The following is a 22177-nucleotide window of genomic DNA, read 5'->3' as shown; positions in this document are numbered from 1 at the left end:
GTATGTGTGTGCACACACACACATTCACTTATGCACACGTATGTTCCATGGCACAAGTGTGAGGTTAGAGGATGACCTTCTGTAGTCAGTTCTTTTCCCATGTTGTGTGACAGGATGTCAAACCCAGGTTGTCAAGGACATTTATGCACCAAGAGCTCTCAGTGGCCCCCAACGCCTTGGTTCAAAATGGCATAACATTCACATATAACCTGCACAATACTCCCAATGTCTTGCTTATAATTTCTAGTACAATATAGACATTAAATAGCTGTGATACTGTATTAGAGAATAGCCACAAGGAAAATGTATGCATTTTATTCTTAATATTAATATCAGTCTAGCCAAAGCCAGTTGAACCCTAGGTGTAGAACTTGCACTTGGAATGGTTTGGAATAAGTGCTACCATTAAGTCACCACTGTGTCCTCAGATCTACATCTGGGTGGCTGTGGCTCCTGGGACTGTGGGGAGAGGCTGCAAAGCAGTACTCTCTAAGTACATCTGTCCTGCTCCTGGAAGTTTCCTATGTCGTATTAAGAAAGGAGTGATGCAGGCTGAGAGGCAGCTCAGTGGCAGAACTATATCTGTGCCTAGGGTGGGGGGGCTGGGTTCAATCCCTTACACTGGAGACTGGGATTCCACAGTCCTTAGGGACAGAGGCAGGATCTGGCCCTGTGACTGTGTATTTCTGACCTGCTATTTCAGGCTGATCAGGGAATAAGAATGGGAGCTAGATTGTTTTCCTGGGGGTTGGGGCGAGGAGTCCCAGCTGCCTGGGAAGTCAGAAGTGAAGGGATGCTCATCACTGAGCCACACTGGCACTGTGGTGGCCCTCCCATTCTCAGTAAGTACACAAGGCCAGGAGTAGGCCAGGCATGCTGGCCACTGTAGTCAGAGGCCTGCCAGAGTTGGCTTTGTAGTTCTGGCTTGGGAAGCAGGGCTCCCTTGTTCAGCTTCCTATGTGGTGCTGTGAGGCCTGGCTGGGCAGGCAGACTCAGCTTAACCTCAGCAGAACACGTCTTACCCCATGCTGGGGAGGAGGGCCTTGCATTTTTCTTGGAAGGAGGCAGAGTGAGAGCTGAGCCATCTCCCTGTGTGTCTCACCTTCCTGTGACCACAGGCTGGGCTGTGAGGCAGCTGGCTGGCAGATCCGCCTGTGGCCGGGCCACAGTGCTTCTTTGTCAGAGCCGGCTTGGCCTTTCTGTGTCTGGACCACAACCTTGGCCTCATTAGCTCCAGCCCTCTCACCACCTGGGTGAAGTGTTCCTCTTGGCCTTCATTGGCAGAGCTGTTTTTGGTGCTCTTTCAGGATGGAAGGTTTGAGCTGCAGCCGTATCTACGCTGCTTTCCTCTGGGGGGCAGCGAGAAGCCTGATGGAGAAGCCCGAGCATTCCAGTTGGGGGCAGGCGTCAGATGGTGTCTGGTCAAAACCCTGACTCCTGAACAATGCTCCCCATCTCATCCAGGATGGATCTTTTCCTTTGTGGGTCACCACCTCCCAGGGAGGGCCAGGCTACTTGCAGAAGCATAGCCCTCCCCGCTTCCTTTTTCTCCCCTCCGCCTTCACTCCCTCCTCTCCCTCCCTCTTCCCTTTCTCTGGTCATGTAAAGTAATAAAGCTTCCCCTTGAGCTTCTTGGCTGAGATTAAATGCTTTTCCTTTAGGTCAGGCCCTCTCTGTGAGGAGCTCGAGGGTGGTTGAGTAATGGCTGAGCTCTGGCTGTGGGTGTATTATGATTGGACTTTGTGGGGACGGATCACATCTGCCCCCGTTCTCTCATGCCTCTGTGGCTTTCCACCACCTGAGACACTGTGTTCTCAGCCTTCAGAACTAAAACGATCCTGTAGGAGCTCTGAGAAGGCTGGCCTGGTCTGGAGCTCAGTGCTTTTCTTGATGTGGTCTGGCTGGAGGATGGCGTGGTTAGACTTGGCCCCTCGGCTCAGGTCCTCACTGCAGAATATGCACAGGCTGAGGAACCTCTTCATGGGGGTAAACAGTCTCTCCCTGAGGAGTGTCAGATCCACACATAAATGGAACCTCGGGCACTGATGTCTCTCCTGGAACCCACTCCACTCCCTCCATCAGTGCCTGTCTAATGAGGTGAAGCTACTGGGATAAAGACTTATTGACCTTGACTGCCAGGAAGATCTGGCTGGGATGCAGCTGTCTGGACTCAGATGGAGCAGATTGCTCTTTCTTCTTTGGAGAGATTTCATGTGTGTGTGTGTGTGTGTGTGTGTGTGTGTGTGTGTGTGTGTTATGCAGTATATATTTACTTATTTTAGAACCTACTGCTATTGATGAAATAAAACATGACAAACCACGGCACACAGGAGAATATACACTGACTCCCTTTCTTTCTCAGACAGTGCTTTGCTGCGTGGTCTCTTGGCCTACGTAGTCTCATCTGGTGCTGGTGGGAGCGCTAACCAAACCTTTGAGCCCTCACTCTTCACTGCAGCCCTAAGCTAGCCAGGGCATCTGAGGCACATCCTGTTGCCGCTGGTACCCACAGCACAGGGTGAGCTGAAGCAGAAGCAGGTGCTGTGGTGGGGGGAGGGCTCTTGCCAGAGTGTTTTTCTGGGTTCTGACCCTCGTAAAGGCTTGAAGAATATAGACTTCAAAAGAAGGGAGAGAAACTCTGGCTTTGTCATCGGTGCCGACTGTAGCCGATGCATCGTTCTGATGGATTCGTTAGTGTCACTCCATAGTGTTAGAGGGGCAGACAGCACTTTCTGTTAGAGGAACCATTTCCTAGGTTGGGCAAGCGGTTGTGAGAGGAGGCAGGAGGCTGGTCATGAGCTATAAAGTGATGTCTTTGTCTGTATTGACAGGGAAGAGATCATTTTCTAAGGACTGAAGTAGAACCTGAGACTTGGAAGGTGGTAGGTTTTCACAGTAGGATCAGAAGCCCAACACTTGGATGCTAATTTTGTTATCTGTCAAGTTAACTCTGAACACCTGCGGAAGCATATGTACCTGTCTATGGAATGCTGTATGCATCCATCTTCATGTGTTCACCTGTCTACTCACCTACAGTCCATCTATAGGTGATCTACCCATCCATTCATCTGTCTACTTCCATCAATCTCTACCCATCACCACCATCTCTTTACCCACCCCCCATCCATCTACTCAGCCATCCATCCATCCATCCATCCACTCACCCATCCACCTGCCCACCCACACCCATCCACTAACCCACTCACCCATCCACCCACCTACCCACCCACCCATCCATCAAATAACCCCTCCATCCACCTGCTCACCCATCCATCTATCTATCCTCTCACCCAATCATCCATCTACGCACCTACCCATCCATCCATCCATCCATTCTTTCTTTTCTTCCACTCAACCATTTATTCTGCCATTTAGTATTTGTTTGAGCTAGGTACCAGGCTAAATTCTGCTTACATTTATGTATTATGAACAAGAAAGGATTTTGTCTTACTCAGGAAGGTTACCAGGTCGAAAATGGCCATGTTCTGTTCTGAGAAGTGGGTTAGTGTCAGCCTAAGTCACCATGGAATGTGGCATGGAGTCTGATTGTCTCCATTTTCTGTGGTGTGTGCTGTATCCCATCAGAGAGGCCGTGGAGTTCTTGGTTTGGCTTTAGGTTAGCTGTTAAGAAAGTTGTGCTTTTTGGACTTTTGAAAATTTCCCTGTTTTAATTCTCATCTTCTATAAAAAACTGAAGACTTGGAATCCAGAGAGCTAAGTGGGGTCAGTGTGTGTTTCCACAGAGTTCTCTCAGTCCATCTAACCAAGTACCACATCATTCAGGCTTGTAAAATCACCATTGCCAGACTGTTGTAAATTCATATTAAATCACAATGGGATGGCACTATGTTCTTTCCAGAAAGGTTCTGCTGAAACATGGAAACACCACAGATGCTTGTGGGGATGCGGAATGTCAGGGGCACTCATGTACCCCGGTTGGTGTTGAATGGTGGTAGACCAGAAAGCTGTTTGTGGTGTCAAACATATAACTGGCATGCCATCAGTTAGTGTTTGCTCAGGAATTCATTCATTCTGGAAAATGAGAAGTTATTTTTAACATCAAAAGCCTGTGCAGATATGAGGACATCAGTTTTATTCAAAATAACCCTAACTTGCAAACATCTGAGATGCCCTTCAGCTGGTATGTGAGTAAGCAAACCGAGGCTATCCATACCATGGAAAACTGCAAGAGAGAATGGGTGTTAGCCACAGCAGCTTTAGTTGAGTCTGTATGATTTCTTTGAAATGACAGCAGTTTGGAAATGGAGAAGAGACTAACAGGTAGGAGATGGGCTGGTTGGGGGAGCATAAAGGGAGTGCATGTGAATTCCAAAACTGTTCCGGGTGTTTGTGGGGTGCGCACCGAACCCTCACATGTTGTGGGGGTGTGCACTGAACCTTCACATGTTGTGGGGATGCTCATTGAACCTTCACATGTTGTGGGGATGCACACTGAATGTTCACATGTTGTGGGGGTACACACTGAACCTTCACATGTGGAGGTGTGCACTGAACCTTCACATGTTGTGGGGGTGCACACTGAACCTTCACATGTGATAGATGAGTGTAGAACATAGGGAGATGAAATGGGAAACCAGTAAGTTTGGCAGATGGTCGTTATGTGGTTGTGGTAATATTCTGTGGTTTTGTGAAAGGTCCTTTTGGGGGAACTGAATGAAGCACAGCAGCACAAAAGGTGTTATTTCTTGTGAGAACACAAAGTACAACTATCTCAGCACGAGTCCCAGCTAGAAGAAGAACATTGTGTGCCTGGGAGACCACTCGCAAGTAACATGCTTACCTTGTGTGTGTGAGGATCTGAGTTTGATTCCCAGAACCCACATAAAACAAACAAACAAACAAACAAACACCAAAAAGGCTGGATGTGGTGGGTGAAGGAGATGGGGAATTCCTGGGACTCACTGGCTGGTCAGCCTTGCCTGTTTGGCAAGCTTGAAGCCAGTGAGAGGCCCTGTCTCAAAAAACAAGTTGTGGGCTAGCGAGATATCTCAGAGAACAAAGGTATTTGCCTCCATTCTGATGACCTGAGTTCAATCCCTGGGATCTACATGGTAGAAGGAGAGAACTGAGTCCTAAACTCTGAGGTAACTAACAAGTTACCTCTGACCTCTACACAAGCATCCTGGTATGAGCACACATGCATTTGTGTGTGTGTGTGCGCGCACACACACACACACACACACTTCAATAAATAAACCAAGGTAGATGGTACCTAAGGAATGACACACTCAAGACTGACTTCTGGTTTCTAAACACATGCACATTATACATGTATGCTCATAAACATGTATGCATACACATATATACACAGAAGGAAAACTGCATAAAGTTACATTTGCTTAAAATGTGAAGTTCTAAATTAGAAACATCAGAACTCACTTTATTCTACTTTCCTGAGTCGTGAGCAGGTGAGTATCAGCCTGGGCTGGAGAAGCCCAGATGTGTGTGTGTGTGTGTGTGTGTGTGTGTGTGTGTGTGTGTGTGTGTATGTGTATGTGCACATGCCTGGGTTTGTGTGTGAGTGTGTGTGTTTAAGTCTGGGGGTGGTGTAGCCTGGTTGTGGGGTGGTGCCACCCCTGGGCAGGTGGCCCTAAGTTCTATAAGAAAGCAGGCTGAGCAAGCCATGGGGAGCAAGCCAGTGAAGAGCATCCTCCATTGCCTCTGCATCAATCCCTGCCTCCAGGCTTCTGCTGTGTGAGTCCCTGTCCTGACTTCCTTCAATAATGAACAGTGATATGGATGTATAGGCCAAATAAACCGTTTTCTCCCCAAGTTACTTTGATCATGGCGGTTCATCACAGCAATAGGAATCCTACCTAAGGCAATGCTGAGTGTTAACAACCTGAGTCTGGGAGCTGGGTAGGTTTCTCAGGGGTTAAGCACACTTACTGCTCTTGGCTATACAGAGAAACCCTGTCTCGAAAAACAAAACAAACAAACAAACACTTACTGCTCTTGTAAAGGACCTACGTTCAGATTTCAGCACTCACAACCATCTGTAAGTCCATTTCTAGAAGATCCAACCCTGTCTCCTGTCATCTTCAAGCACCAGACATGTTCATGATACACAGACACACATGCAGGCAAACACTCATACACATAAAATAAAAATAAATCTATCTTTTAAATAAACCCGAGACCGACATGGTGTGTGTGTGTGTGTGTGTGTGTGTGTACTTGTGTGTACGTGTGCTCAGATCTCAGAGAACTTAGGAAAGACTTTCCTGGCCATTTAGTGACGAGTTAGAAGCATAGTTCTGGAATAAAACATAATGCATGTGGTTTCTTGTTAATTGTTTTTGAAAAGCAAAAGCAGTTCTGTCCTGGTTCATGTGACAGGCCCCATACTGATATGCCTAGGAGCAGACGAATGCTTGACCCATACATGAGCACGTCAGGGTGGAGATGGGTGGGGTGGGGTTGCTTAGGCCTCTGCATATGGACATGCCCTTCTGGTGTTCCGACCCCTCTTTGTACCACCAATTCCTGAGCTCAGCCTGAGTGTAGAAGGGACTGTGGGGATGGCAGTGGGACCTGCCCTGCCCTGCCCTGCCATGGAGTCAGGCTGGGGCTGTCCATGTTGTATCTGGGTTTTAGTGATATTTGGGTCAGGTGAGGATTACAATGGCTTTTTAACATTTTGAATGTGAAAAATGAGTGTTTTGGTGGCATTGGCTCACACACCAGTTCTGTGTAGGTAAGATGGTGTGTTAGTCCACCATCCCACTTTCACTCCTCAGGAGGGTGAAGGCAGCGTGCAGGCTGATGAGTCCAAGGTCAGTGGGAGAGCGTTTCCCCTTCTGTCTCAGGACAGCACCCGGTGTTGTCTGCCTGCACAAGGTATGTGGGGTACATTTATCTGTACACAAAGTGGCTCTTGTGAGCACCATCATAGACCTCCTGGAGTATTGGTGGTCCACACAGTGCTGTTACATATTTCTGAAGGTTCTTTCTGCCCTAACTTGGAGCAGCTTCTGTCTGAGACAAGTTTCAAATGAAGCTCAACAAATAGGCTCTTCCCAGCAGATCAGATAGCACTTACTGAAAGTGTGACTGGGTACGCAAACGTGTGTACCCATGTGTGCCCAGTCCCCATAGCCAGAGCTGTAGGTGGTGTTGAAAAGAACATTTTCCCCCACTTGCTAAAACCATGTGTTAAAATAGTCTTTGGCGACCTCATTTCTGAAAATTGGACCCTGCCCAGAGGTGAGAGAGCCGGGGAAAGTTTGAGGCAAATTTATGTGGCTGTTTTCTGGGGTTAGCAGGATGGAAAAAACCGTAAAAATGAACTTCACATTTCTCTGGTTTTCTTGGAATGTAAAAGCAGCTGAGTTAGTCTCACATTGCAGATGTTCTTTTGAGCTGAAATATAGGTCTGTGGAAGAGGTGACCATGTCTCCTAGGACAGGATGGGCAAGTCACCATACTCCAGGTCTGCCCTGCATCCACTCTCTCTGTCTGTCTCTGTCATTTTTTCTGTCTGTCTCTCTGGCTGTACTGGGGACTGAACCTCAGCTCCATGCCTGTCAGGTAGTCTCTGTGTCACTAGTCTCTATGTCACTAGGCTAAGTCCTATTTCTGCTTTTTGTTTTTAGACAAGGTCTCACTCAATTGCTCAGACAGGTGTTAAACTTGTGATCCTCCTGCCTCAGCATCCTGACTAGGGCAGGCCCAGGTCACTAGGCCCAGCTCATCCTTTTTAGCAGAAGGTATAAGCTCATTCATCCAGCTCTTCAGTTTTGAAAAGTTTCTGAAAGTGCATCCTTCAAAACACACACTCATAGCATCGTATTTCTTAGAAATAACTAACTTTTTTTTTGGAAATAGTATATCTCATAGCCCAGGCTAGCTCCAACTAACTTTTTTTGAAATAGTATATCTCATAGCCCAGGCTAGCTCCAACTAACTTTTTTTGAAATAGTATATCTCATAGCCCAGGCTAGCTCCAACCTCACTGAGGATAACCTTGAACTCTTACCCCTTTGCCTCTCCATGTGAGTACGAGATAACAGGCATGTGTCCGTATAAACATTTTGTGAATTACTGGGGTTAGAATACAGTGTCTTATGCATGCCAGGCAAGCACTCTGAGAAGTATCCAAGGAGCCCTAACTTTGCCTGTGTGTACTAAGTGTGGTTCACAAACAATTTCATTATACTCACTATATTCTTGAGAAATACTTTGTTGCTCCAATTTTATATACTAAGAAGTGGAGCCACAGAGAGCTTATGTAACTTGCTGAAGACCCTGCAGATCGTTAATGGTCACTGAAAAGCCTTAGACAGTAAACTATGCTGACACACTGCCATTTAATATTAAAACCTGGTAGCTGGAGAGATAGCTCAGCAGTTAAGAGGACCTGAGTTCAGTTCCCAGCACTCCATGATAGCTCACAACCATCTGTAACCACTCCACCATCTCCTGTGGGCACTACACACACATGATATACATACATGCAGGCAAAACACTCATACACATAAAATAAAAAGAAAAAAATTATCACTTTTTCTTTTTTTACTTTTTGGTAGAGCAAGGATCACATGAAAGGCCTGGCATGTGCGAGGCGAGCCCCCTCCTCTTCAGACATGCCCATCTCTTCACTGCAGTCCTTTTTGTTGTGTGTTCATAATGCATGTGTGTGTGTGTGTGTGTGTGTGTGTGTAGGGTATATGTGGTCAGAGCACAAGTGTGTGGAGTTGGTTCTCTCCTTCCACCTTCCCAAGGGGGTGGAACTCACACTGCCAGACTTGCAGAGTTGGTGACAAGCTCTGAGCTTGTTACCCTTTGAGGTGGAGGCAAGCAGCCACTTTTATAGTGGGCTGGGCTATCAGGTAACTGTGGGGAGGGGCATACCTGGCTATATAGTCAGGTAACTGTGGGGATGGAGTCTAGCCAGAATGCCAGGAGCTTGGGACATTGTCTGTGTGACTAATAGTCACACACCTCTCCTGCGGGGGTGGGGAGGCTGTGGGGACAGTAACTTCGACAGGAGCCAGGGGTCTAGGAGACATGATCAAACACTTTTTGTCCCATGTAGGTGGAAATCACCACCCATTGGGTTCCCCAGAGTTCAAGACCAATGCTGTCTGTGTGCAGCCCACTGCCCCACAACAAGCACTGAGCCACTTGCTTGCCCCTTATTGTAATTTAAAAACTATCTGTGTATGTGTTTGTGTGTGTGCGGTATGGTGGTGGTGGTGGTGGTGGTGTGTGTGTGTGTGTGTGTGTGTGTCTATGTGCACGAGTGAGGCTTCACTGTACCACTAGGGAGGGGTAGAAGTTAGAGGACAACATTCAGTGCTGGACTTCAGGTTCTACCTTGTTTGGGGTAAGGTCTCTTCACTGCTACGTGCTTCAGGCTGGCTGGCCTTCCATTTTCTAGGGGTCCTCCTGCCTCTGCCTCTTGTCTCTCCATAGGAGTGCTGAGGTTACAGGTGCATGTTTCACTCGTGGCTTTATGTAAGTACTAGGGATTTGAACTCAGCTCCTCATGTTTGCACAGAGGGTGCTTTACCTGTTGAGCCATCTCCCCAGACCTATTGCAGTTTTATAAATAAAGGATTTAACAGTTGGGCATAAGGAAGAGACATCATGACAGCTAATACATCTGTTTAGTTAATCAGTGGAATAACGAAGTTATTTTCTAGTTGAACAGAATAGCAATCAGAATCTCTTAATTGGGACCAACATGTCAATCAGTTAAAGATCTTGACATTGCGAAAAGATGAGAAGATGCCGTTTTTCTGTGACATAAATTTGACCTGTAAATGGTATGCTAAGGGCGTCCAACCTTTTGGCTTCAGCTGGGCCAAAGTGTCATCTAAGAAGTTCACACTTGAGAACTGAAAAAAATTGAGTTATGAAGAGAAATTGAAAAAAGGCCCGTAGTCCTCAAGTTAGTTTATGATTTTGTCTTGGGCGGAATTCTTAGGCATCCATAGCAAACGTGTGTCAGTTGGACCTTCCAAAAAGATTATAAGTCTAAGATATCAGAAAGCTTTGGTGTGGACAGCTTGTTTTCTCCTAAGGCTCCCAGAAGGGTACATGACAGTTCCTTTTGGCATCTAGATGCTGTCCGCAGGGTGTGGGAGTGCGGTCTTCCCAGTTGGTGCTTTCTGTCTTCCCTTCGGAAGTCAGCTGAGCATCTCACCGTTGTGGGGTGTAGTAGGGGAGGCGCTCGCTGGCTGAGGACAGGAACTTGACTGCCTGAGTCGGCGGACCTGGCAGGGCAGTGAGAACAAGATTTGGATTCTGGTCACAAAAACGTGCCCTCGCCATAAGGGTGTGTTCCAGACACATTTGTGAACTCACCTCTTGTCCTTCTCTTTGGGCCACCCCTCTACAGCACAGACCCTGGATTGTCATGGTCTATGGAATGTGGGCCTGCTGGTGCGTGCTGGGGGCGCCAGGCGTGGTCATGGTCCTTCTCCACAGCACCATCGCGTTCTGTGTGGCTCAGTTCCGATCCGTGCTCCTGTCCTGGCTGTGTTCTCTCCTTCTGCTCTCCACCCTAAGGCTGCAAAGTGTGGAGGAAGTTAAGGTAAGCGTCTTCCTCCTGCCCATCTTACCACAGGGAAGAGGAAGGCACCCTGGCTTCTGATCCAGTAGTGACCTCCTCCACACACACAAAGCAGCAGTAACCCCTCCACCGGGCTCCACCTAGTGGCCTTCCTGGGTTATTGCAGAACTCAGCAGTCGTGGGTCTGTTGTCTGAGTCCCTGTGAGGTTGTCCTGGATCACCTTTTCTCCCAGTTTGGATGTTGACAGAGGATGACAAATGTCATGGGATCCGAGGGCTAGAAACAGAGCCATACCCTCTCTATATGCTTAAATATCCATGTAGTGTGCACTGTTTCTTAGGGACCATTTATCTTCGTTATGACACACAATGTCTACAATGGCCCCAAGACAGTCAGACAAGTACTTTTATTCTTAGATGATAGAATAGGGTTATTAATTATCTACTCATATAGCTAATCACAGAAGCACTTTGTGTAGACAGTGAGAACAGCCAGCATTTTTTGTTTGGTTTGGTTTTTTTTTTTTCTTAAGGCCACAGACCAAACCTTGACATGATATTCTGACAGATACAATTGTTTGTCAGTTGCGTCTTTGCTGGAGGTGGACGTTGGGCAAGTGGCAGCCTGTATGGCTGTTAGTTATGTATACGGTTTGCTAAGTCCCTTGTGGACCACATAAAGTCTTTTTTCCTGGTTTCGAATCCTGTATATGGAGTGTTATGTTTGGTGCGGAGGGTTGGACCTAGGGTCCCCAACATGCAAGGCACATGCTCTACCACCGGCCACACTGCAGCTACGCTGCCTGCAGCGGTTGCCACTGGGTAAATCCTTTGTTCTCAACTCTCATTCTTTGTAGCTTCTCTCCTGGGGGAAGCCATCTAGTCCAGGTTCCCCAGCCAGCTCCTCTGTCAGGGGCTGGTGCCATCTTACCACTAACTCACAGGCTGTTCCCTCTCTTGTCACTCTTGCAGAGAAGGTGGTACAAGACAGAGAACGAGTATTACCTGCTGCAGTTCACGCTCACTGTTCGCTGCCTGTACTACACCAGCTTCAGCCTGGAGCTGTGCCGGCAGCCTCCGTCTGCGCAACCTCCTCCGTCTGCGCAAGGTGTCTCCTATTCCTACCCTTGGCTGCTGACCTACGTCTTCTATTATCCTGTCTTCCACAACGGGCCCATCCTTAACTTCCCGGAGTTCTTCAGACAGGTAGAGTCCTTTGGGGACTGGGCTGGTGAAGGTCCCTATCTCTTAGACTGTGAGATGTGACCGCAAATGGGGTTGCATACTGAATATGGGGTTCACAAAAGTTTGGGAACAGTAAAAGGTTTTTCAATGTGCGATCAAAAGTAATTCAGAGTCTAATGGGTGATGACTGGTGTTTTCTGGCAGTGGTTGCCCATCTTGTATTATTGTGAACATAGAATAGAAAATGGCTGCAGTGTGGCTAGGGCTATATTATAATATGACATCTTTCAATGCCAGAGCACCTCGCTCAGATTTCAGGCTCTCCTGAATTATGAGTTGCGGGTTTGAAGAAACTGAATGGTTTGATTATGGGAAACAAAGACTTTAATATCTTCCTGCATTATTTCCCAGCATGTGAGTCCTGAGTTACTGTCTTTGGCTTAACTTGTGTTAGCATGTTTGACTTTAAATTTCTTATTTCTGTATTTGTATGTGTGTGTGCACGTGCTTGTGTGTGTGTGTGCGCGTGTACTTGTGTGTGCTTGTGTGTGTGCATGTGTGCGTGTTTGTGTGCAAGCTCGTGTGCGTATGCATATTTGTGCACATGTGTGTGCATGTGCATGTGTGGAACTCAGAGGACATCTGTAGGAAATCAGTATCTCCTATCACATTATAGGATCCTGACATTGAATTCAGTTTGTGAAGTTTGTGTGCAAGTCCTTGCGTCTACCCACTGAGCCACCTCACAGGCTTGAACGTTTGATTTGAAAAGCTACCTTTTGATTTGATGACTAGAATTAAAAAAAAAAACATTAAATACATGTTGACTGTGATTGGGACAGAATTTTCAACGAATTCTGGAGTGGTCCTAGAGACACTCCTGTAGACACCTTGCCAGAGGAATTTTTACTCAACCCTGGGGTGTGTGTATATAAAATAGGCATACAAATCAAGCTTTTACTATGAGCAAATCATAAAAGGCACTTACTTTGAAACAATTATTTGATATATGTACAATTTTACCATTTATTCAAGATTAAAACAAATTTGCATAATAATGAGATGGATTATTTAATTTGCACAAAAGATGAAGCTGACAGCTGAGCATTTGACAGGGCATGGAGCACCTAGGCACTTTCAGAGTTGGTCGACATTTTGAACTTGTAAGCGTCAGCGCTGAGAAGGCTGCTTTGAGTTAGTCAGTGAGGAGCCCTACTGTAGCCTGAGACTTGGGTGTTTGCTGTGCTCACCTGTGACATGTGTGTCTCCCCACTTAGGTGTGCTGCTGACCCGAGCACACACTATTGTCTGAATAACCTAAAGGTGGACAGTCTCTCCTGGGTGGGGCAGAGGGGCCCTGATTCTCAGGGGACAGCCGCCACCTGGTTCCTAAGTGGCTACAGTGAATTTCAGGAGCAGTTCCATTGCAGGGAAGGCCCAGGGACAGGAAGCTGGATTCTGATAGTTCACTTGAGCTAGTAGGAAGAGATGGCATTGCCTGCTGCTAGCAGATGGCTTGCTCCCTCCCTTCTTATTCACAGACTGCTTATGCAGTGGCCCTGACATGGCTTCAGATTGTTCTTGATGCCAAGTGAGAGAGCAAATCCAGTTGAAGGATGTTCCTGGCTGATTGTGTGCTCTTACTCTGCAGGGGCCTGAAACCTTCTCTACCCAGCATTCTTGTCTAGATGTCACAGCAAGCCACGTTTGTCCTTGCACTTCTCCTTCCCACTAATGTTCTGAGACATATTTGAAGAATTTAGCTTACGTGTTAGTACTTAAAACAGTGGTTCCCAAGACTCATTGCCTCCTCCAAAGCACAGACATCTTGAAGAGACTATGCATAGGCACACATAAACAGACATGTATACACAACACACGCATGTAATACATGTATAACACACATACATATGACACATGCAGACACACACAAATGTACACACAACACAAGAATGCACATGTGGACTCATACAATGAATACTTATACTCACATATAACATACATGTATACAAACACAGAACACATGCTGGCATGTGTGTGGAGCACACATGTGCATGCACACATACAACACACACACATATGTAACACATTGCCTGCACTTATATATAACTCACAACATGTATGCACACATACAGCACACACATGCATGCACTCACATATAGCCTACACATGCATGCACACACAGAACACAAATATGCATGTATGTGTCTGTGAGGACAGAGTCATAGGTGTTGCTGTTTCTGGGACAATATGAAAGATGCTCAGTGAAGAAAAAGGAAGGTTCTTAGAAAATGCTTATTTCATCTTAATAATTCCAGAGTTACTCATTTATCCAAAAGTCGGTGTTTGCATTATAGCAATAGCATCAGTCTAGAGTCGCTGGGAAAGGCCTGCTGGAAGGGGAACACTTAAGATATCCTCCAGTGTCATTGGCATTCCTTACTGTGGTGGGCTGCTGTATCGTTTCTCACACCCTGGTTGGTTCCCGAGGTTCACTCTTTGATTATGAAATGATTTTAGGTCTGCATTTGAGATTATGTTTTAGATTACAGGTGGCTTAGTGATGGCACATGACCTCAAAGTATGGCTCCTGTCTGTAGCACCATCAGGAGTGGAGATGTGAATTCTCAGGCCTTGCCCCAGACCCCAGGCTGAGGACCACTGTCTTGAGTCTATCAGAGGAATGGGATGAAGTCAGAGTTGGTACAGGATTGGTGGGCTCAGACCATCCTCATCTTGCCTCTTGGAATTTCTTTGACATTGTGAACTTGGCTCTTTCTCAGTTTTCGAGCCAATAACTTTTTGAACTAAACCCCATTCTCCCCCTGGGATGGATAGTAATCCTTGAAGTCGAAGACTAAAGCCATCCAGAGGAAACAAATTCTTCCCCCAGCTATGTCATGTGCACAGGGACCTGCCCAGTGGGACCTGCACTTTGTTGGGATGCAAAGCCATTCTTGTATTCCCCTTCTCCTCTCCAACTGCAGCCTTTAGGCTCAGACAGGAACAATAAGAGCGTGTATCAGGTCCTATGCCTTGTCCTCTGAAGCAGATGTTGAGGCCATGGTTCACCCAAACCTTTAGCAGGACTGCTGGTCTGTTGAGCATCAGTCTGCGAGGATGGGTGGTCTCGCCCTGCAGGGTCAGTCTTCTCAGGTCTTACTTCTTTCTTCCTTACCTGTTCTAGTTGCTGAGGTTAGGGACTTTGGAAAGGCAAATCAAAATCTTCCTCTATGGTCTGCCCATGTTTATTAAAATAATCCCAGAAAAATTAAGTACCCAATAAGCCACAGGACAAAATAAATACTAAATAAAACGTCAGACTGGGTTCTGGAAGTGTTGTACAGTGGGTAGAGCCTTGCTTTGCAAATGTGAGGACTGAGTTCAGACCCCCAGAGTCCACATAAAGCCAGACATGGTAATGCCCAAGTGTAGAGCTAGGGATCAGCATAGTCCCTGGAAGCTCATGGTTCAGCTGGACTGACATATACAAAAGTGAACAAAAAGACTCTGCCTCAAGGTGAAAGGTGGCACGTGCCTTTAATCCCAGCACTTGGGAGGCAGAGGAAGGGTGAGTTCGAGGCCAGCCTGGTCTACAAAGTGAGTTCCAGGACAGCTAGGGATATACAGAGAAACCCTGTCTCAGAAAAAAAAAAAAGGTGAAAGGCAGGTGCTGACACCTGAGATTGTCTTCTGACTTCTACCTGTGCTTTGTGTCATGTGATGCCTGCACACACAGGGACATACACACTCACCTCACATGCACTATACATACACACAAAGAATAAAAGGGCATTTGAGTTTTACATACTTTCCTGCACTCACACTCACATACACCTCACATCACACACATTGTACACACACAGAATAAAAAGGCACATGATTCCTGCACTCACACAAACCTACACATTCACCCTATATGCTTTATACACACATAGAATAAAAGGGCACACGATTCCTGCATTTGCCTCGGATGCTGATGAGTTCTCAAGTCCTCTGTAAGCAGGAGGAGGCTTACAAATTCAATCTAAGAGGAAAAGACCAGGAAGAAAGGAAGATAGAAGAGCAATAATGGAAGAACTCTGGAGTGTTGGAGTGAATGAGGGTGAGGAGGCTTTACCACCAGGGGGCAGCAGCATCCCACGTGGAAATAAACCCAGCAGGGACAAGCAGGCTCCATGTGGGAATCTGAAACTCCAAGTATTAAAAGAGAGAGAGAGGAACACCTCTGCAGAATATATCTGTTACTCCAATTTCTAGCACATAATTTGCATGCAGAAACTAGGGAAGTGTGGAAAAGGTGTCCTCTATACTCTAAAGCATGTGAAATTTTCATTCATTGAACAAACAAGATGTGGAGTGTCAGGTGCCCAGGCTTCAGCTACTTTCCCTACAGTAGCTCAGCCCCACAGCAGCTCAGCATCTGAACTTCCCAGGAGTACAGCGGGAAGCAAAGACTGATGTGTGGAAGGCAGGCTGGGAGGAGAGCTGAGTAAAGACAGTAGGAGTGGGACTGGTGCTGGAGCTTGGTTGTTAAGAGTGCTTACCTAGCATTCATGAGGCCCTGGTCCAATCCCTATATCATACCAGGCATGGTGGCTCAGGCCTCGAATCCTGTCACTTGGTGTGGGGTGGGGAGTGGAGACATGATGATCAGAAATTTAAGATCAGTAGGTAATGTGCTTGCTGTGCAAACATGGGGACTTGGGTTTGAATCCCCACAGCACACATAAAAGCTAGGTGTGCCAGTGCACCTATGTAACCCCAGTGCTTGGGGGTGGGGGTGGGGCAGGTGAATCTTGGTGCTTGATGGACCAGTGAGATAATAGCAGCTCAAGGTGCAGTGAGAGGCTCTGACTCAGTCAGTCAGTCAGTCAGTCAATCAATCAATCAATCAATCAATCAGGTAAAGAGTGATAGAGGAAGACATTGGATATTGGTCTATGGTTTTCATGGGTGTATAGTATAATATATATATATATACACACACACACACACACACAAGCAGGCACAGAGAGTCACATGCACAATTCAAGACCAACCTTGGCTACAAAGTAAGATTTAGAATATTACCTTGAAAAAAGAAAAAAAAAAAAGACACAATGTTGCCACGCTGATTTGCTGTGACAGGAGCTAAGGAGGATAGAGTATGTCTGGCTGGCATAAGGGTCTAGAGTTGAGGTTCTCAACCTGTGAGTTGCAACCCCTTTGGAGGGTCAAGTGATCCTTTCATGGGGTCACATATCAGACACCCTGCATATCAGATATTTATATTACAATTAATAACAGTTATGAAGTAATAAGTAAATACTTCTAACATGAGGAACCATGTTAAAGAGTCGCAGCATTAGAGAGGTTGCGAACCACTGCACTAGAGGTCCAGTTGTCCAGACCTGGTTCATGGCTTCTGTACCAGCTGCCAGTTTGGTGTACTTCCTGGGAGAGACCGGTGCACATCACTGGCTCTGCTGTGGGAGGCTGGGTTGGGGCCATCGATGCTGGGCCTGAGTAAGAAGCATTTCATGGAGAGGAGGTTAGGGACTTGGGCAATACAGAGAAGCCACTCCAACTCTGGAGGAGCATCGCTTGCTGCCTGTGTCCCCGGGCCCCGCAGACAGGAGTCCTGACCCAGGAAAGGCCTTTGCTGCTGTCAGACATCTCTATGGCTCCCATGCAAAGGACAAGAACCTTTCGTCTCTGACAACTGCCATCTTCAGTCATCACAGCATCACCGAGGGAGAGAGACGACATCCCCTTTTATGCAATTTGCATGAAATGAGATTTTAAATCGTAATGCGTTTTAAAGTACACTGGCAGACGAGCTAATGTATGTTTTTCAGTGGAGTCTGAGCTTGAAATCCCACCGTGGCAGTTTCCAACGATCTTAAGGTTGACAGTCCCCTCAGTTGGAAATGCCTCAAATGGAATGCTCTCTGTGCAGCATTGAGGATGAGCACTGTGTAGCAGCCTGTCCCTCCTGCTGCGAGGCAGGGGACAAATGACTTGCAATAAGAGACTGCACTACAGTGAAGTGTAAGTGGACTGTCAGGATTACCAACCTTCCAGGAAGGCAAATGCGTGTGCATGTGTGTGCGCATGTGTGTGAGTGTGTGCATGTGTGTAGGAGCTAGCACTTCTTGTTTTTAAAGATGAGTCTCTTGCCAGCAGCTTACCATGTAGGACAGGCTGACTAGCCATATCTCTAATGCTTCTGTCTCTGCCTCCTCAGTTCTGGGATTATAAGTGTGTATTATCATGTCTAGCTTTTTATGGGGATCCTGGGGATCATGCTTGGGTCCTGTTTATTTGATTAGACTTGTACTCACTCAGCCATCTTTCCAGCCCTGAATAAAAGCCTTCACATTTTCATCTTTAGATAAGAGTGAATCGACAGAGGAGTGGGTGATGACTGATGCGTCTATGGCTGTAGGAGATGCTCTGTCCTTCCTGGCAGAGGTGACACAGACATATCCCTCAAAGAAGAGTAGGGAAAGTTTAGTTAGGCTCCCAGGAAGTAGGTATGTTGTCACCACGGAGCCAATCAGCCACTGTGTGGATGGACCTCATGCGTTTGCTTTATAGGTATTTGTGTCATTTTGAACTGCCTGTGGCTTGGGGACACCTAGCAGAGCCTCCAAACTGGCCTTTTGCTGAGTGTCAAGCTGGGAAGGTAAATTTTCTGCCATCACCCATGTGTTGTCTCTGCTCACAAGGTTGGCTCTGAATATCAGCAAGGTCCTGGAACCCCAGATGCAGGCTGGGCCTTTGGGGACCTGGGCTGCAGGCTATGTGGACAGCACCTTTTAGAAGCTGGACAGATTCAGCTGTATGTGAGAATTGCTATGTGCCAACACACCTCTTGAGGCTGTTAGCACATTCATCTAGACAGGTTGCTTCAGTGTACCAGTGTGAAACACCAAGCAAGGCCTGGCTTCATCCAGAGTGTCTTAATTAGGGTTTTACTGCTGTGAACATATACTATGACCAAGGGAACTCTTATAAGGACAACTGTGGGAAGCCACATGTGCCGTTGCAGAGTGGCACAGGCTTCTGCTGGCCACCACACATACATAGGCAGGAAAGTTTTTTGCCAAGATGAGGTTTTGAGAATTAACCAAAATTAACCAATCAGATGAGAGAGAAGTTGACCAATCAGATGAGAGAAAAGTTAACCAATCAGATGAGAGAGAAGTTAACCAATCAGATGAGAGAGAAATTAACCAATCAGATGTAGGCATGCAAATGAGGTGGTAAGCATCAACCAAAGCACAACCAATCCAGGTGTGAGACACGCCTCTCCTAGGCCTATATAAAGCAGCACCAGTGCTGGGCTTGGGGTCTATTCGCCTCTACAATCAAGCTTTCCCAATAAACGTGTGCAGAAGGATCCTGTTGCAGCGTCGTTCTTGCTGGTCGAGTCGGACGTGCGCAAGAGACAACATTTTATTGGGGCTGACTTATAGGTTCAGAGGTTCATCAAGGTCCAGTTATAGGTCCAGTATCATCAAGGCAGGAACATGGCAGCATCCAGGCAGGCATGGTGCAGGAGGAGCTGAGAGTTCTACATCTTCATCTGAAGGTTGCTAGCAGAATACTGGCTTCCAGGCAGCTAGGATGAGGGTCTTAAAGCCCACTCCCACAGTGACACACCTACCTCAGCAAGGCCAGGCCTACTACAACATGGCCACACCTCCAAATAGTGCCACTCTCTGATCAAGCATATACAAACCATCACATAGTGGTATCTTGATGTTAGTTGCCTTGGTGTAGATTCTTACTGCCCCGACTGACCTGCAGCGTGAGGTGACCCCACAGTGAGGTGACCCTCCCCCCAGACAGTGAGGTGACCCCACAGTGAGGTAATCCATATAGTGAGGTGGCTCCATGTTTGTTAGGTTTTGTGTGTGTGTATGTGTGTGTGTGTGAATTTGACACAAGATGATGACAAGTGGATCATCTGGGAAGAGAGAATCTCCGTTGAGAAAATACTGTAGGCAAAAGTCTGTAGGCAAGCCTGTGGGGCACCTTCTTGATTAATGATTGATATGGGAGGGCCCAGCACACTGTGGGCAATGCTACCCCTAGGCAAGTGGCTCTTGGTAGTATGAGAAAGCAAGCTGAGCAAACCACAGGGAGCGAGCCAGTGAACAATACCTCCCATGGTCTCTGTTTCAGTTCATGTTCTGACTTCCCTTCATGATGAAGTGTAAGGTGGATGCTAAATAAGCCCCGTCTTCCTCAAATTGTTTTGATCATAGTCTTTAGCACAGTGAGAGAAAGCAAGCTAAGACACCCCCTCATTGAGGTGATCCCCACGATGATGTCACACAGCCAAGTGGTCTATACAATGAGGTTAAGTCATCCAGTGAGTTGACACCTACAATTAGGTGGCCCCACAGCAAAGTGACCCCCCCAGTGAGGTGGAACCACCAGTGAGGGGACTTCCCCATAGCAAATTGATCCTCACAGTGAGGTAACTCCCACATAGTGAGGTGACCCCCCACAGCAAAGTGTGGGTGTTGAACTTCACGCTCACATCTTGCCATCACCACTGTAACTTTCACCTTATTTTGAGGAAATCAAGACCAGAGAAGTTGAGAGATTTCTCAGGATCATGTAGCTGTATGGTTGACCATAGACTCTGGCCTATTATGCTGAGATAGTTGTCTCAGCGGAGTATACCCTCCTCCTCCTCCTCCTCCTCTTCCTCCCCCTCTTCTTCCTCCTCCTCCTCTTCCCTCCCCTCCTCCTCTTCTTCTTCTTCTTCTCCTTCTCCCTCCCCCTCTCCCGACCCCCCTCTCCCCCTCCCCCTCCCCCTTCCTCCTCCTCCTCCTCCTCCTCCTCCTCCTCCTTCTTCTTCTTTTTCTTGGAAAAAGGTAGACTGGCAGACTGAAAGACATGCTTAATTCTCCCAGGTCACTCACTCCATCTCCAGTGTCCTTCCCTTTCTATTGTTGCCTTATCCTAGTAGCTCAGGCATGAGTCTGGCGGTGGGTGGAAACCAGCAGGCTGATCAGGACCCAAAGAGAGGCAGTTTCAGGGGGCAGAGTGTCTGAAATCCTGGCCCAACCTGGACTGTCTCAGGTCAAGGCTTGGTAGCAGGATGCAGAAATTGGCATTGTTCTTGGCTCTCGGGTACCCCGTGTTGGCCCACCTGTTCTTGTTCTGGGGGCAGTTCCTGCAACTTTCTTACCCAGGAAAAGTGAGTGTCCCTGAGGCAAACAACCCCCCTCCCATGCCCTATCAGTAGAAACAGCAATGATAATTTACACAAACCTTAACAGAAACATCACAGAAGAGATGTTCTGCACAGCTTGGGACCAAGCACCGTCTGATGCTGCCTTCTCTGTTGTCCCTTCTTTAGATGCAGCAGCCAGAGCTCAACTCTCTGCAGCACAGCCTCTGCATTCTAGCCAAGGGCCTGGGCCGCCTGCTCTGCTGGTGGTGGCTGGCTGAACTGATGGTACACCTCATGTACATGCATGCCCTCTACAGCAGCACCCCACTCCTGGAGAGCGTTTCCTACTGGACCTTAGGTAATTGTGGGAACTGCTAAGGTTTTACATGTGTGAGCTGCTTGGTGTGGTTGATGAGAAAGGGCTGTGTCTGAGAGTGAACTGAGAGTCCTGGATGAGTGACCCCCTACTTGGGATGGAATTGACAGAGTATGTCTGGGCCCATGTCTTCACAAGAGGCTGGGCCTATGTTTTCACAAGAGGCCGCATTACACTTAGTGGGAGAAGGCAGAGTTGCTAACCAGCTCCCGAGGCTGTTCTGTGAGCTGGTGCTCTGAGACCTACAGACTGCATTTTTTGTCTGTGCGCTTCCAAGTTGGGTAGCTATAGGTCTGAATCCCATCTCTCTTAGACACGGGTGGGCAGCTTTGGCGGAGCTTACATCTGTCTGAACACCTTCATCTCAAAAATGAGACTTGCCCTTACAGAGCTACTGTGGGGGGTTCAATGAAATGCTGTACCTTTTGGATGGGCCTCACAGTAAATCCTATAGATAGAGTAAGTGGTGTATGCATATGCATGGGATGTGCATATGTCCTTTGGATAGAGTATATGGTGCATGTGTGTGCATGGGGTGTACACATGTCCTGTAGATATAGTAGATGGTGCATGTGTATGCATGGGGTGTGCACATGTCCTGTAGATATAGTATATGGTGCATTGTGTGCATGGGGTGTACACATGTCCTGTAGATATAGTAGATGGTGCATGTGTATGCATGGGGTGTGCACATGTCCTGTAGATATAGTATATGGTGCATTGTGTGCATGGGGTGTACACATGTCCTGTAGATATAGTAGATGGTGCATGTGTGTGCATGGGGTGTGCACATGTCCTGTAGATATAGTAGATGGTGCATGTGTGTGCATGTGTGTGCATGGGGTATGCACATGTCCTGTGGATACAGTACATGGTGCATGTGTGTGCACATGTCCTG

The 22177-nt window shown here is 47.2% G+C and overlaps 1 protein-coding gene across 1 annotated transcript in view; it reads left to right on the top strand.

Moving 5' to 3' along the window:
• The window catches only part of Hhat (hedgehog acyltransferase), a 261641-nt gene that overhangs the window by 33284 nt on the left and 206180 nt on the right, over positions 1-22177 (top strand). Inside the window, exons 5-7 of the mRNA XM_021171103.3 lie at positions 10367-10561; positions 11513-11746; positions 21090-21261. Coding sequence (XP_021026762.1) covers positions 10367-10561; positions 11513-11746; positions 21090-21261 — 601 coding nt within the window. The remainder of the gene's footprint in view (positions 1-10366; positions 10562-11512; positions 11747-21089; positions 21262-22177) is intronic.

Source organism: Mus caroli, unplaced genomic scaffold (assembly GCF_978045245.1).
Source record: "Mus caroli unplaced genomic scaffold, Mus_caroli_1 scaffold_1, whole genome shotgun sequence".
In the NCBI taxonomy this organism is placed as follows: domain Eukaryota; kingdom Metazoa; phylum Chordata; class Mammalia; order Rodentia; family Muridae; genus Mus; species Mus caroli.
The sequence above is the reverse complement of the archived record's forward strand: the minus strand, read 5'-3'. Positions and strand labels throughout refer to the sequence as shown.